Source organism: Heptranchias perlo, chromosome 4 (genome assembly GCF_035084215.1).
Source record: "Heptranchias perlo isolate sHepPer1 chromosome 4, sHepPer1.hap1, whole genome shotgun sequence".
NCBI classification, from domain to species: Eukaryota; Metazoa; Chordata; class Chondrichthyes; order Hexanchiformes; family Hexanchidae; genus Heptranchias; species Heptranchias perlo.
The window spans coordinates 8,155,458-8,172,773 of NC_090328.1; the positions used below are offsets into that span (position 1 = coordinate 8,155,458).

General features: G+C 45.3%; 2 protein-coding genes across 2 annotated transcripts in view; one reads left to right on the forward strand and one right to left on the reverse strand.

Moving 5' to 3' along the window:
* The window catches only part of LOC137320721 (vimentin), a 32,581-nt gene that overhangs the window by 13,480 nt on the left and 1,785 nt on the right, over nucleotides 1–17,316 (reverse strand). The window lies entirely within an intron of this gene.
* Nucleotides 15,023–17,316, forward strand: part of LOC137320720 (G protein-coupled receptor kinase 5-like) — a 141,552-nt gene continuing 139,258 nt past the window's right edge. The window contains exon 1 of the mRNA XM_067982434.1: nucleotides 15,023–15,139. Within this exon, the coding sequence (XP_067838535.1) occupies nucleotides 15,088–15,139 (52 nt within the window). The 5' untranslated portion in view covers nucleotides 15,023–15,087. The remainder of the gene's footprint in view (nucleotides 15,140–17,316) is intronic.

Sequence of the window (17,316 nt, forward strand, 5' to 3'; positions counted from 1 at the left end):
TATGAACCTTAGTGGGCCACAATGTGAAAAAGCTTGGGCACCCGGGGCCTAGGTCATGTCAGCGGGCTATTCTACCACAGAAGGCATAGGAACATAGGAACAGGAGAAGTCCATTCAGCCCCTCGAGCCCGTTCGGCCGTTCAATTAGACCACGGTTGATCTGTATCTTAACTCTATCTATAAGACCATAAGAGATAGGAGCAGGAGTAGGCCATTCGGCCCCTCGAGCCTGCCCCGCTATTTAATGAGATCATGGCTGATCTGATTTTTACCTCAAATCCACTTTCCCGCCTTTTCCCCATGTCCTTTGACTCCCTTGCTGATCAAAAATTTGTCCAACTCAGCCTTGAATGTATTCAATGACTCAGCCTCCACAGCTTTTTGGGGTAAAGAATTCCAAAGGTTCACGACCCTCTGGGAGAAGAAATTCCTCCTCATTTCCGTCTTAAAAGCCTTGGTTCCGTAACCCTTAATACCCTCGCCTAACAACAATCTATCAATCTCAGTTTTTAAATCTTCAATTGACCCCCAGCCTCAACAACTTTTTGGGGGAAGAGAGTTCCAGATTTCCACTACCCCTTGAGTTCCAGATGCATCACAACCAAGCTTAATCCTGCCCACATACAAACACTTTCCAGTAGGAATCACTGGGTAGTGATCAGGTGTGAGACCTGTGACCTAATTTCGTTCTCTAGCCCAGAAATATAAGAACATAAGAAATAGGAGCAGGAGTAGGCCATACGGCCCCTCGAGCCTGCTCCGCCATTCAATCAGATCATGGCTGATCTTCGACCTCAACTCCACTTTCTCGCCCGATCCCCATATCTCTTGATTCCCCTAAAGTCCAAAAATCTATCGATCTCAGCCTTGAATGTACTCAATGACTCAGCATCCACAGCCCTCTGGGATAGAGAATTCCAAAAATTCACAACACTCTGAGTGAAGAAATTCCTCTCCATCTCGGCCTTAAATGGCCGACCCCTTATCCTGCGACTATGCCCTCTAGTTCTAGACTCTCCAGCCAGGGGAAACAATCTCTCAGCCTCTACCCTGTCAAGCTCCGTCAGAATCTTATATGTTTCAATGAGATTACCTCTCATTCTTCTAAAGGGGAAAGGGATTAAGTGTAGCGTAGCGTAGAGTCGAGTAGCGTAGAGTCGAGTAGCGTAGAGTCGAGTAAAGTAGAGTCGAGTAGCGTAGAGTAGTGTAGTGTCTCTACCTCCATCACCTCGGTGAAAATCATCTAACTTGCAACTAACATAATGATGGATTGTTGCATTTTTTTTAACTAAGATTTTTGTAACTTTCTTATTTAGTCTAAGGCTGTAGTGACGCCACAAGTCCCGACCAGAATGGAGATGATTGGTTAATTCCCCTGTCAATCACGCCTGGATCCCACACTGCTGTAAGTGACTGGGATTGATTGTACGCACATGATTTGCTTTATGTAACTGTCCTCCACTCACTGCATTTTGCTGGAGAAATAATCCTGCTGTACTCAGGAGACTTTTGGTCATGAGTTCTGTTTGCTGTGGTTCGTAGAGAGCTGTTTAATTAGATTCTGTTTGCTGGGTTAATAGACTCGGTTTGCTGTAAGCCCTGCCTCCAACTCATTGGCTGACATGGTGCAACACATTGGCTGACACAGCGGTGTCAATAGACACAGTGTTAGTTTAATCCTTCGCAGACCTCAGATTGCCCTTGGAGCAGCGGTGAAGTGAGGACATCCATTTCCACTCCGGGCTCTTCTTCAGTATTGCGATTATGGTCATTTATATCTCTCGAGATTGTTCTGCACCACTTATCTCTTCATCTACTTATCTACCTACCTCTCCGCCTACCTGACTCTCCGCCTACCTGACTCTCCGCCTACCTGTCTCTCCGCCTACCTGTCAGTTTGGTACTGAGAGAGTGCTGCACTGTGGAAGGTACCATCCTTCAGCTCAGATGTTAAACCAAGGCCCCATCTGCCCTCTCAGGTGGATGTAACAGATCCCATGGCGCTATTTAGAAGAACATACAAACAGGAGTAGACCATTCAGCCCCTCAAGCCTGTTCTGCCATTCAATTAGATCATGGCTGATCTGTACGTTAATCCATTTACCTGCCTTGGTTCCATAACCCTTAATAATACCCTTACTTAACAACAAATCTATCAATCTCAGTGTTGAAATTTTCAATTGACCCCCAGCCTCAACAGCTATTCAGGGGAGAGAGTTCCAGATTTCCACTACCCTGTGTGTGAAGAAATGCTTTCTGACGTCACCCCTGAACGGCCTGGCTCTAATTTTAAGATTATGCCCCCTTGTTCTGGACTCCCCCCACCAGAGCGAATAGTTTCTCTCTATCTACCCCATCAACTCCTTTGATCATCAATTAGATAAGAAGGGCAGATGAGTTCTCCTGGTGTCCTGTCCAATATTCATCCCTCAACCAACACCACCAAAATAGAGAATCTGATCATTATCTCATTGCCGTTTGTGGGATCTTGCTGTGCGCAAATTGGCTGCCGCGTTTCCCTACATTACAACAGTGACTACATTTTAAAAGCACTTCATTGGCCGTGAAGGCCTTTGGGACGTCCTGAGGACATGTGAGGTGTTATGTAAATGAAAGTTCTTTCTTTCTATAAAAGAAGTTCTGGGTTTGCCTAGGTAAACGTCGATCGCTGATTCTAGGTACGTGGCCAATGAATTTGCCATTGGGGGCGTTGCACCTTCAATTGTCAAAGCAAAGCTGAGACCAGAACAATAAAGGGAAAAAACACATCATGTTACAGTAACAATTCCCAAATGGTGACAACAGCTGCGATTATAAAATAACAACAATCTGTTATCATCACATCATCTGTTTACTAACAAATGACAAAAAGGTGTTTGCCAGACTTTTTTTCACAAATGTGATGCCCCTTTAAAATAAATATGCCCCCCACCACCCCGCCAATGAATGACTCAGTTGTTTAAGGACTTGCCGTTATATAGCACCTTTCACGACCTCAGGATGTCCCAAAGCGCTTTACAGCCAGTGAAGTACTTTTTGAAGTGTAGTCACTGTTGTAACGTAGGAAACGCGGCAGCCAACTTACGCACAGCAAGATCCCACAAACAGCAATGTGATAAAAGACCAGATAACCTGGTTTAGTGATGTTGGTTGAGGGATAAATATTGGCCCAGGAGACCAGGGAAGTTCCATGTTTCGATCCCTGATCCGCGCTGACCTCTGACAGGGCAGAGGGAGGGGCCTTACCAGTACCCTCAGTGCATGGGCCACAGGGAGGGGAGAATTTCCACCCCCTCTCCCGCACTCATGATCTCCGCCCCGCTGGAAGTGAATGTGTGTGACCTCGGGTGAGGACAGAGTCGGGGGCTCTGCTGTGATATTCCCCCGATCCAATAGCCCTGTCAAAACCCACGGTCAAGACTTATAAAGAAAGGACTTGCATTTATAGAGCGCCTTCACGACCTCAGGACGTCCCAAAGTGCTTCACAGACAATGAAGTACTTACTTGAAGTGTAGTCACTGTTGTAGGGTGGCAAACGCGGCAGCCAATTTGCGCACAGCAAGATCCCACAAACAGCAATGAAATAAATGACCAGATAATCTGTTTTAGTGATGTTGGTTGGGGGATAAATATTGGCCAGGTCACCGGGGAGAACTCCGCTGTTCATTTTTGAAATAGTGCCGTGGGATCTTTTACATCCACCTGAGCCTCGGTTTAACGTCCGAAAGACGGCACCTCCGACAGTGCAGCACTCCCTCAGTACTGCCCTGGGATTATCAGCCTGGATTATGTGCTTAAATCTATGGAGTGGGAGCTTGAACCCACGACCGTCTGACTCAGAGGCGAGCGTGCTACACACTGAGCCAAGACTGATACCTTAAATTACATTGTATGTGAATAATAGTCAGGTGGGTGAAGGAGGGGGCCAACAGATGCCTGTGGACGCGTAACCCAGTAGGAGAGGAGGGGGGAGAAAATTGGTGAGAGAAAAATAAACAAATTCTGCAGTTTTTGAAACCACATTTGCACCCCTTACTGTTGAACGCATCCCTTCGAAGCTCAGCTCTGATCAGGCACACCAACACACAGTGCGTGCTCATATTCCGGACTCTGATGCCTCCCAAAAAAACATCTGGGATTGAAAATAATACTGATCTCACTCAGCCGGGTCAGGTGGAGCAGTCAACTGATGCAACTCAGGAGCTCCCAAATGAGTCTTTAGACCTGGAGTGACAGGGCTCTCGGGGCCACTGGGTGGGAACCAATGTAAAGGTTTCTCCTATGAGGTAAGAGATTTCCTTCCTCAAAGTACATGGGGAGCCAGCAATTTTCATTGAAAATACTCAGGCACACACGATTCAGAGACAGAAATATACACCCCATACAACACAAACACATAGACACAGACACACACACAAACACATAGACACACAGACACACACACAAACACAAACACATAGACACACAGACACAGACACACACACAAACACATAGACACACAGACACACACACAAACACAAACACATAGACACACAGACACAGACACACACACAAACACATAGACACACAGACACAGACACACACACAAACACATAGACACACAGACACAGACATACACACAAACACATAGACACACAGACACACACACAAACACAAACACATAGACACACAGACACAGACACACACACAAACACATAGACACACAGACACAGACACAACACAAACACATAGACACACAGACACAGACACACACACAAACACATAGACACACAGACACAGACACAACACAAACATATAGACACACAGACACAGACACAACACAAACACATAGACACACAGACACAGACATACACACACATGAACACACACAACACAAACACATAGACACACAGACATGTAGACACACAGACATGCACACCGACACATAGAAACATAGAAAATAGGAGCAGGAGTAGACTATTCAGCCCTTCGAGCCTTCTCCGCCATTGATTATGGCTGATCCTCCATCTCAATACCATATTCCCGCTCTCTCCCCATACCCCTTGATGCCTTTAGTGTCTAGAAATCTATCTAGCTCCTTCTTAAATATATTCAGTGACTTGGCCTCCACAGCCTTCTGTGGTACAGAATTCCACAGGTTCACCACCCTCTGAGTGAAGAAATTTCTCCTCATCTCAGTCCTAAATGTCCTACCCCGTATCCTGAGACTGTGACCCCTCGTTCTGGACCCCCAAGCCAGGGGAAACATCCTCCCTGCATCCAGTCTGTCCAGCCCTGTCAGAATTTTATATGTTTCAATGACAAATACATAGACACACAGACACAGACATACACACACAAACACATAGATACAGGCACACAAATATACACACATGCATACACATAGACACAGACACAAACACATAGACACACAGACACAGACATACAAATACATAGACACACAGACACAGACATACACACACAAACACATAGACACAGGCACACAAATATACACACATGCATACACACAGACACAGACACAAACACATAGACACACAGACACAGACATACAAACACATGGACACACAGACACAGATATACACACACAAACACATAGACACACAGACACAGAGGACACAAATAACTTCCCAGAAATGCTAGGGAACCAAGGGACTAGTGAAAAGGAGGAATTAAAGGAAATTAGTATTAGTAAAACAATAGTGCTGGAAAAATAATGGGACTGAAAGCCGATAAATCCCCAGGGCCTGATAATCTGCATCCCAGAGCACTAAAAGAGTTAGACATGGGAATAGTGGATGCATTAGTTGTCATCTTCCAAAATTCTATACATTATGTTGCTGCAGATAGGAGGGTGGCAAATGTAACCCCACTATTTAAAAAAGGAGAGAGAGAGAAAACAGGGAACTACAGACCGGTTAGCCTAACATCAGTAGTAGGGAAAATGCTAGTCTATTATAAAGGATGTGATAACAGGACACTTAGAAAATATCAACGGGATTAGACAAAGTCAACATGGATTTATGAAAGGGAAATCATGCTTAACAAATCTGCTGGAGTTTTTTGAGGATGTAACTTGTAGAATAGATAAGGGAGAACCAGTGGATGTGGTGTATTTGAATTTTCAGAAGGCCTTTGATAAAGTCCCACATAAGAGGTTAGTATGCAAAATTAAAGCACATGAGATTGGGGGTAATATACTGGCATGGATTGAAAATTGGTTAAAAGACAGGAAACAGAGAGGAGGAGTAAATAGGTCTTTTTCGGCGGTGACTAGTGGGGTATCGCAGGGATCAGTGCTTGAGCCTCAGCTATTCACAATATATATCAATGACTTGGATGAGGGAACCAAATGTAATATTTCCAAGTTTGCTGACGACACAAAAGAAAACTTATATTGCATCAGGGACAGGGACTCGATAAAATTAACATAAGTAAAGCAACAGTAATGAAGAAAATAATAGCACAAAAGAGTGACAAATCCCCAGGACCAGATGGTTTCCATCCCAGGGTTTTAAAGGAAGTAGGTGAGCACATTGCGGATGGCCTAACTATAATCTTTCAAAGTTCTCTAGATTCAGGAACTGTCCCTCTAGATTGGAAAATTGCACATGTCACTCCGCTTTTTAAGAAAGGAGAGAGAGGGAAACCAGGGAGTTATAGACCAGTTAGCCTAACATCTGTTGTGGGGAAAATGCTGGAGTCTATAATTAAGGATAGGGTGACTGAAAATTCTCGAGGTGTTCAGTTAATCAGAGAGAGCCAGCATGGATTTGTGAAAGGTAGGTCGTGCCTGACAAACCTGATTGAATTTTTTGAAGAGGTGACTAAAGTAGTGGACAGGGGAATGTCAACGGATGTTATTTATATGGACTTCCAGAAGGCATTTGATAAGGTCCCACATAAGAGACTGTTAGCTAAGTTAGAAGCCCATGGAATCGAGGAAAAAGTACGGACTTGGTTAGGAAGTTGGCTGAGCAAAAGGCGACAGAGAGTAGGGATAATGGGAAGGTACTCACATTGGCAGGATGTGACTGGTGGAGTCCCGCAGGGATCTGTCTTGGGGCCTCAATTATTCACAATATTTATTAACGACTTAGATGAAGGCATAGAAAGTCTCATATCTAAGTTTGCCGATGACACAAAGATTGGTGGCATTGTAAGCAGTGTAGATGAAAACATAAAATTACAAAGCGATACTGATAGATTAGGTGAATGGGCAAAACTGTGGCAAATGGAATTCAATGTAGACAAATGTGAGGTCATCCACTTTGGATCAAAAAAGGATAGAACAGGGTACTTTCTAAATGGTAAAAAGTTAAAAACAGTGGATGTCCAAAGGGACTTAGGGGTTCAGGTACATAGATCATTGAAGTGTCATGAACAGGTGCAGAAAATAATCAAGAAGGCAAATGGAATGTTGGCCTTTATATCTAGAGGACTAGAGTACAAGGGGGCAGAAGTTATGCTGCAGCTAAACAAAACCCTGGTTAGACCGCACCTGCAGTACTGTGAGCAGTTCTGGGCACCGCACCTTCGGAAGGACATATTGGCCTTGGAGGGAGTGCAGCGTAGGTTTACTAGAATGATACCCGGACTTCAAGGGTTAAGTTACGAGGAGCGATTACACAAATTGGGGTTGTATTCTCTGGAGTTTCGAAGGTTAAGGGGTGATCTGATTGAAGTTTATAAGATATTAAGGGGAACGGATAGGGTGGATAGAGAGAAACTATTTCCGCTGGTTGGGGATTCTAGGAGTAGGGGGCAGAGTCTAAAAATTAGAGCCAGACCTTTCAGGAGTGAGATTAGAAAACATTTCTACACACAAAGGGTGGTAGAAGTTTGGATCTCTCTTCCGCAAACGGCAATTGATACTAGCTCAATTGCTAAATTTAAATGTGAGGTAGATACATAGATACATAGTTACATCATTAAATAACAATAAATTTCAAACAGAAATAGACAGTTTCCTAGAAGTAAAGGGAATTAGGGGTTACGGGGAGCGGGCAGGAAATTGGACATGAATCTAGATTTGAGGTTAGTATCAGATCAGCCATGATCTTATTGAATGGCGGAGCAGGCTCGAGGGGCCGATTGGCCTACTCCTGCTCCTATTTCTTATGTTCTTATGTTCTTATAGCTTTTTGGCAACCAAAGGTATTAAGGGATATGGGCCAAAGGCAGGTATATGGAGTTAGATCACAGATCAGCCATGATCTTATCAAATGGCGGAGCAGGCACGAGGGGCTGAATGGCCTACTCCTGTTCCTATGTTCCTAAGTGAGATCATGAGTTGTGAGGATGATGCAAAGAGGCTTCAAGGTGATTTAGACAAGTTGAGTGAGTGGGCAAATACATGGCAGATGCAGTATAATGTAGATAAATGTGAAGTTATCCACTTTGGAAGGAAAAACAGAAAGGCAGAGTATTATTTAAATGGTGATAGATTGGGAATGTTGATGTACAAACGGACCTGGGTGTCCTTGTACACCAGTCACTGAAAGCAAATATGCAGGTGCAGCAAGCAGTTAGGAAGGCAAATGGTATGTTGGCCTTCATTGCAAGAGGATTTGAGTACAGGAGCAAGGACGTCTTACTGCAGTCATACAGGGCCTTGGTGAGACCACACCTGGAGTATTGTGTACAGTTTTGGTCTCCTTACCTAAGAAAGGATATACTTGCCATAGAGGGAGTGCAGCGAAGGTTCACCAGACTGATTCCTGGGATGGCAGGACTGTCGTATGAGGAGAGATTGGGTCGACTCGGCCTGTATTCACTCCAGTTTAGAAGAATGAGAGGGGATCTCATTGAAACATATAAAATTCTGACAGGGCTAGACAGACTGGATGCAGGGAGGATGTTTCCCCTGGTTGGAGGGTCCAGAACGAGGGGTCACAGTCTCAGGATACAGGGTAGCACATTTAGTACTGAGATTAGGAAAAATTTCATCACTCAGAGGGTGGTGAACCTGTGGAATTCTCTACCACAGAAGGCTGTGGAGGCCAAATCACTGAATATATTTAAGAAGGAGCTAGATAGATTTCTAGACACAAAAGACATCAAGGGGTATGGGGAGAGAGCGGGAATATGGTATTGAGGTAGAGGATCAGCCATGATCATATTGAATGGCGGAGCAGGCTCGAAGGGCCGAATGGCCTACTCCTGCTCCTATTTTCTATGTTTCTAAGTAACACATAGACACAGACACAGACACACAAACACAGAGAGACACACGTATAGACACAGAGGCACACATACATACGCACACAATCTCCTTTAAGAATGGAATGTAAAATAAATAGTAACATTCAGTTGCTGTTTGTGATGGGGAACGTTTTGTGCCGGAGGAAATATTTGATGAAGACACGCCCCTTGTTTTGAATGGACTTTTCCCCTTTCCATTTGGACCCACTTGTGATGTCAATAAGTCCTTTGGACACCTTCCTGAACATTGCTCTTATCTTCCCTGACGTCTCGGGGGGGATAATTTTCCAACTTTGAGCTCCCAGGTCGTTAATTCAGGCGTGCGCCTCCCACACTTTTCCGACCAGTGCTCTCAGCAGCTGAGGCCCCTCCCTCACCAGAGGCACAAAATCGGAAAATTGCCCCTCGTGAGTTCGCGGAGCGAGCAGCTGAGCCGCACAGACTGTAGGGTTGCCAACCCTCCAGGATTGTCCTGGAGCCTCCAGGAATTAAAAGCTAATCTCCTGGACACTTGCTGAGAGCAAAACCCAGGAGAAAAATCAAACAGGTATTAAAATAAACATTTTTTCTTTCCCTTTCCATGAACATGTTTGTTTATTAGTTTTAAAAATATTGGAGATGGGGATAAAGGCTGTTTGACTGACAGTCAAGATTCATCCAATCGGGTAACAAAAAGTTTATTCCTTTCCAATTGGCTGGGGAAGACCGTGCGTCACGGGGTGGGCATGTTGGGCGACCAATGGCAGGAGCGTGAGGGCGGGGCGGTTGGAGGCGGGAGGTCACGTGACGAAAGCTCTTAGAATACGTCCAACCAGAGTGGGCAACCCTAACAGACAGGGAAGGCCCCTGTGCTGAGATAGCTTAACTTAGCCAAGCGGCCCTCTAACTTGGAGCAGGAAGTGTCGGCCGGCGTTCCCGCTCCCGACTGCTATCCAGTGACCCCTGCCATACGTGGGGACCGCGGGAGGGAACGGGATCAGGGTCAGCTCAAGTAAATGAAAAGAAAGAACTTGCATTTATACAGCACCTTTCACGACCTCAGGACCGAGTGTGGCACCAAGGAGCCCTAGTAAAATTGAAGTCAATGGGAATCAGGGGGAAAACTCTCCAGTGGCTGGAGTCATACCTAGCACAAAGGAAGATGGTAGTGGTTGTTGGAGGCCAATCATCTCAGCCCCAGGACATTGCTGCAGGAGTTCCTCAGGGCAGTGTCCTAGGCCCAACCATCTTCAGCTTCTTCATCAATGACCTTCCCTCCATCATAAGGTCAGAAATGGGGATGTTCACTGATGATTGCACAGTGTTCAGTTCCATTCGCAACCCCTCAGATAATGAAGCAGTCCGAACCCGCATGCAGCAAGACCTGGACAACATCCAAGCTTGGGCTGATAAGTGGCAAGTAACATTCGTGGCAGAGAAGTGCCAGGCAATGACCATCTCCAACAAGAGAGAGTCTAACCACCTCCCCTTGACATTCAACGGCATTACCATCACTGAATCCCCCACCATCAACATCCTGGGGGTCACCATTGACCAGAAACGTAACTGGACCAGCCATATAAATAATGTGGCTACAAGAGCAGGTCAGAGGCTGGGTATTCTGCGGCGAGTGACTCACCTCCTGACTCCCCAAAGCCTTTCCACCATCTACAGGAGTGTGATGGAATACTTTCCACTTGCCGGGATGAGTGCAGCTCCAACAACACTCAAGAAGCTCGACACCATCCAGGACAAAGCAGCCCGCTTGATTGGCACCCCATCCACCACCCTAAACATTCACTCCCTTCACCACCGGCGCACAGTGGCTGCAGTGTGTACCATCCACAGGATGCACTGCAGCTACTCGCCAAGGCTTCTTTGACAGCACCTCCCAAACCCGCGACCTCTACAACCTAGAAGGACAAGGGCAGCAGGCGCATGGGAACAACACCACCTGCACGTTCCCCTCCAAGTCACACACCATCCCGACTTGGAAATATATCGCCGTTCCTTCATTGTCGCTGGGTCAAAATCCTGGAACTCCCTTCCTAACAGCACTGTGGGAGAACCGTCACCACACGGACTGCAGCTGTTCAAGAAGGCGGCTCACCACCACCTTCTCAAGGGCAATTAGGGATGGGCAATAAATGCCGGCCTCGCCAGCGGCACCCACATCCCATGAACGAATAAAAAAAATGGATGTCCCAAAGCGCTTTACAGCCAATGAAGTACTTTTGAAGTGTAGTTATTGGCTGTGGGAGTGCTGCACTGCCGGAGGTGCCTCTTCTGGATGAGACGTTAAACCGAGGCCCTGTCTGTCCTCACAAGCAGACGTAAAAGATCCCACAGTATTATTTCGAAGACGGGAAGGGGAGTTCTCCCCGGTGTCCTGGCCAATATTAATCCCTCAGCCAACACTAAGACAGATGATCTGGCCATTATCACATTGCTGTTTGTGGGAGCTTGCTGTGTGCAAATTGGCTGCGGCATTTCCTACATTACAACGGTGACTACACTTCAAATGTATTTCATTGGCTGAAAAGCACCAAGGGATGTCCTGAGGTTATGAAAAATGTGATATAAATGCAGGTCCTTTCCTTCTTTGATGCAGTGATATGATTATATTACCAAACACATCGTCACCACAGAAGGGAAAAAATTAAAAATTCAAAAATAAATACAAAGTTGTGCATAAATTTCATAAAATGTCTAGTTGATAGATAATACCCTCCCCACCCCCGATTGGACCCCCGCGCGCACATTTTTTTTCAAACCAGTCGTAGCAGCAGCACTGAGAAGAAGGTTTTCGGTGTGAAGCATCAATCAACGAAAGAACTCGCATTTATACAGCGCCTTTCACGATCTCAGGACGTCCCAAAGCTCTTTACAGCCAATTAAGTACCTTTTGGAGTGTAGGAAATGTAGCAAGTAAATATAAAGTTAGTAGACTACATGTAGCCAGAGGACTGTCATGTTTAAACTGTACAGCACTCACTGGTCAGAGCACATCTTGAGGACTGTGTCCAGTTCCAGTCACCAAGACACAAGGGAAACTTTCAGATCCCTGGAGGCAGTGCAGAGGAGAGTCACTAGCCTGATGCCTACAATAACAACAACAGCTTGCATTTATATAGCGCCTTTAACGTAGTAAAACGTCCCATCGCGCTTCACAGGAGCGATTATCGAACAAAGCCACATAAGGTGACCAAAAGCTTGGTCAAAGAGGTAGGTTTTAAGGAGTGTCTTAAAGGAGGAGACAGAGAGGCGGAGAGTTTTAAAGTGGGAATTCCAGAGTTTAGGGCCTAGGCGGTTGAAGGCACGGCCGTCAGTGGTGGAGCAAAGGAATTCGGGGATGCGTAAGAGGCCAGAGTTGGAGGAGCGCGGAGATCTCGGGGGGGTTGTAGGGCTGGAGGAGGTTACAGGGATAGGGAGGGGCGAGGCCATGGAGGGATTTGAACGCAAGGATGGGAATTTTAAAATTGAGTGCCTAATGTCAGAAGAATGAGGTAGATGGGAAAGACTGAAGAGACTCGGGATTCTCAGTCTGAAAAGGAAGTGGTTAAGAGGTGACTTCATCGAGGTATGTAAGGCAGTAAGCAGGTAAATCTGGAACACTATTTTAAGATACGGTATGTTACAAAATTAGAGTGAGGGCGGGGAGGAAGTTCAAACTGTCGAATAACAAATTTAAGATGAATGTGATGAGTTCTTCTACCCCTCCTCCTCCTCCTCCTGCTCGGGGTGGAGTCGGGGGGGGGGGCGATGCTCTGTGAGCCTTAAGACCTTTAACAGTGTTAAAGCTGAAATCATTTGAGCAATGGTTGGATGCAAGATTGGGAGGGGAGCTGTTAGTTCTTTCTTTCTGGCTGCATGAGTTAAGGCCTTTCTCATCGGCTGTCTATCTTGTGATCTTATCTTATGGAAAAAAAAAGCCAAATAAAAGGAAGGAAATGTGCGATAGAGAAAAACGATAATGTAACATACACAATTCTTTCTCCATCTCTCTCTCTATGTATATAAACACACGTCTATACACACACATACATATATACACTTATATATTACATACACACATATATAATACATACATATATACACACATATATAATACATATATAGACACATACACACATACATGTATATATACATATACACACATATATACATATACACATACACACATATATACATATACACATACACATATACACATAGACACACACATATATATACACACACACATATATATACATACACACACACACATATATATACACACATATATATATACACATACACACACTTATATATACATATGCATGTATATATACATACACACATACGCACGTGTATATACATACACACACATACATACACACATACGCACGTGTATATACATACACACACATACATACACACATACGCACACACGTGTATATACATACACACATACATACGCACGTGTATATACATACACACACATACATACACACATACGCACGTGTATATACATACACGCACATACATACACACATACGCACGCACGTGTATATACATACACACATACATACGCACATGTACATACATACACACATACATACGCACGTGTATATACCTACACACATACATACGCACGTGTATATACATACACACACATACATACGCACGTGTATATACATACACACACATACATACACACGTGTATATACATACACACACATACATACACACGCATATACATACACACACATGCATACACACGTGTATAGACATACGCACACATACATACACAAGTGTATAGACATACGCACACATACATACGCACGTGTATATATGTACGCACACATACACACACACATGTATAGACGTACGCACACATACATACACACGTGTATATACATACGCACACATACATACACGTGTATATACATACGCACACATACATACACACGTGTATATACATACGCACGTGTATATACATACCCACATATACACACGTGTATATACATACACACATACACATGTGTATATACATACACACATACATACACACGTGTATATACATACACACATACATACACACATACACGTGTATATACATTCACACATGTATATATACATACACACACACATATATACATACACACAAACATGTATACATACACACACATACATATATACATACACACATACATACAAGTGTATATACATACACACATACATACACATGTACATACACACACATACATACACACGTACATACACACGTGTATATACATACACACATACATACACACGTGTATATACATACACACGTACATACACACGTGTATATACATACACACATACATACACACACACATACATACACACATACACATGTGTATACATTCACACATGTATATATACATTCACACATGTATATATACATTCACACATACATAGACATACATATATACAGACACACATACATACATACATATATACACACGTACATATATACATACACACATACATACACGTGTATATACATACACACGTACGTACATACACACGTGTATATACATACACGTACATACACACGTGTATATACATACACGTACATACACACATACCATACATACACACGTGTATATACATTCACACACACATACACACGTGTATATACATTCACACACACATACACACGTGTATATACATTCACACATGTATATATATACACACACATAGACATACATATATACGTAGACACACACATAAGATTTCTGAGTTAAGCCAATGAGGGTGTTTTTTTGCCGTCGAGCACCAATGAGGGCGTGTGAGGGGAGGTGTGAGTGTTTTTGCCAGTGTTTGCCCAGCTGAAGCCGAGAGAGAGAAGTAGAGGAGCGGGTGAGAGGTCCGCACGGATGGAGTTGGAAAACATTGTAGCGAACACGGTGCTACTGAAAGCGAGAGAAGGTAAAGGAGAGAGTAAGCGGGAGCGGGAGCGGAGCGGCCACATTGTATCGGAGAACAATGGGAGGGAGTATCGCTTTAGGGGATGCGGATACAGTGACTGTAACAAGCTCGGGGGCTCTCTCTCTCTCTGTGAAATGTTGCTCGGGCGGGTTTGATTTTTTGCAGGAAGGCAGAGGCTGCAGCCGGTGACTCTCGCCCCGGGGGCCCGGCCGGGAGCCGCCTTTCCCCTCTCTTCCTCTTCGGCTTTATGTTTCTCTCTCTCTCTCTGGTGTGTGTGTGTGTGTGTGTTTGTGCAGAGGTTGCAAGGCCGCACGGACACAGCCCCGAGCCCTTCCGATTTCCCCCCTCGCTCTACTCGGCGTCCTCGCCCTACTCCGGCCCCCGGCTCGCTGCTGAGGAAGGGGAAGCGGCGTCCGACACTCGCCCCCCCCCCCCCCCCTCTCCTTCCTTGGCCTGATGCAAGCGCTCCTCCGGGGAGGGAAACGCACCGACCCCCGGGGGGCTCTGCATCTGCTCCTGCAATCGGTGCTTGGGCAGAGGGGAAAAGGGGCATTCGCTGTCCCTTGTCCCAGGCCCTGCCTGTCCCACCTTGATGGGGGCTTTAGTCGGTGATTCTTTTATATTTCCATCTTTCTCCCCCCATCCCCAGGGTATTCAGCACCGAGTGCCCCTTGCTTCATGTACCCTCGCCCTCTCCTTTGGGCTGGATACTTGTTATTTGTAACCCTGGTTTCCTCTCCTCTGGGTTGCACCTTCTTATGCCCCCTATTTCTCTCACCTTTTTGGGTGGGCACTCATGTATTTAATCATCTGCTTTGCCCCCCTTGGGTGGGTATGTGCTTCCACCAGCCTCCTGTTCCAGGCAGTATTGTTTACCCTTTGGGTGGAAAATCCTGGTGCTTCCTGCTTTCCCTTTTATGAGTCTTCATATTCTTAGATCATTATTTTCACTCCACACTGCTCCTCCTCCTCCTTGGGTGGCTATGCTCCCCCTCTCTTAACTCTAGGTTGGAATACCTACTCTTTGCAAATGAACTAAAATTGTTTAACAGCAGCCACTAATGGAGCTGTGACTACAGGGAAAGTGCAGTGGGATGGCACATAACCAGCCCTAAATCAATATCTCCAGCACAGCCCAGAGTCTGCTGCTAGAGTGCATATGTCTTAATTTATTTCTTCAGGAGCCAGCCTTCGCTCGGTCGGCAGCACTCTCGACTCTGAGTCAGACGGCTGTGGGTCCAAGTCCCACTCCAGAGACTTGAGCACATAATTCAGGCTCCGCTGTAGTACTGAGGGAGTGCTGCACTGTCGGAGGTGCCGTCTTTCGAATGAGACTTTAAACCGAAGCCCTGTCTGCCCACTCGGGTGGATGTAAAAGAGCCCACGGCACTATTTTGAAGAAGAGCTGGGGAGTTCTCCCTGGTGTCCCGGTCAATATTTATCCCTCAACCAACATCACTAAAGCAGATTATCTGGTCATTATCTCATTGCTGTTTGTGGGAGCTTGCTGTGCGCAAATTGGCTGTTGCATTTCCTAAATCACAACAGTGAACGTGCTCCCCGGTGTCCTGGCCAACATTCCAACAGCAACTACACGTCAAAAGTTGGCTGTAAAACACTTTGGGGCATCCCGATGTTGTGAAAGATGCTATAGAAATGCAAGTTTGTTCTTGTTACAAACTGGATAGCCCGGTGGTGAAGGCTAGAATACTAGAGCCTGGTCTTCAGTTGCTTCCAAGCCTTTATTCACAGAGCTCCACATTACACCCACCACACCCAAGATAAGCTCTCATATATAGATACGAGAGCCCAATAAACACCATCTGAATACAATCAACACTAATTGATATAAATCACATGGATACAATTAACAGTTTTCTGTCAGTTGCCTCCCCCCCCGATTTCCCCCCCCATTGGATGAGTTGACTGTGTTGTGGTACAGTTCTGCAGTTGCCAGACACCTTCTGGTAATGCGCCGAAGGGTCCATTATTCGTGTGCATGCCCTGACGGTGAATGTTGGCAGGACACCTGACCTTGGTGATGGGGTAGGGGTGGGAGGGGAGGGGAGGGGACTTCACTTCACTCCTGATCCTGCAAAGGTTGCTGTACAATGATCAGGAGCAAGAACTCTGGTTGATTTTTTAAAAAATGTCCTCACCTTCCCCAGGGGGCTTGA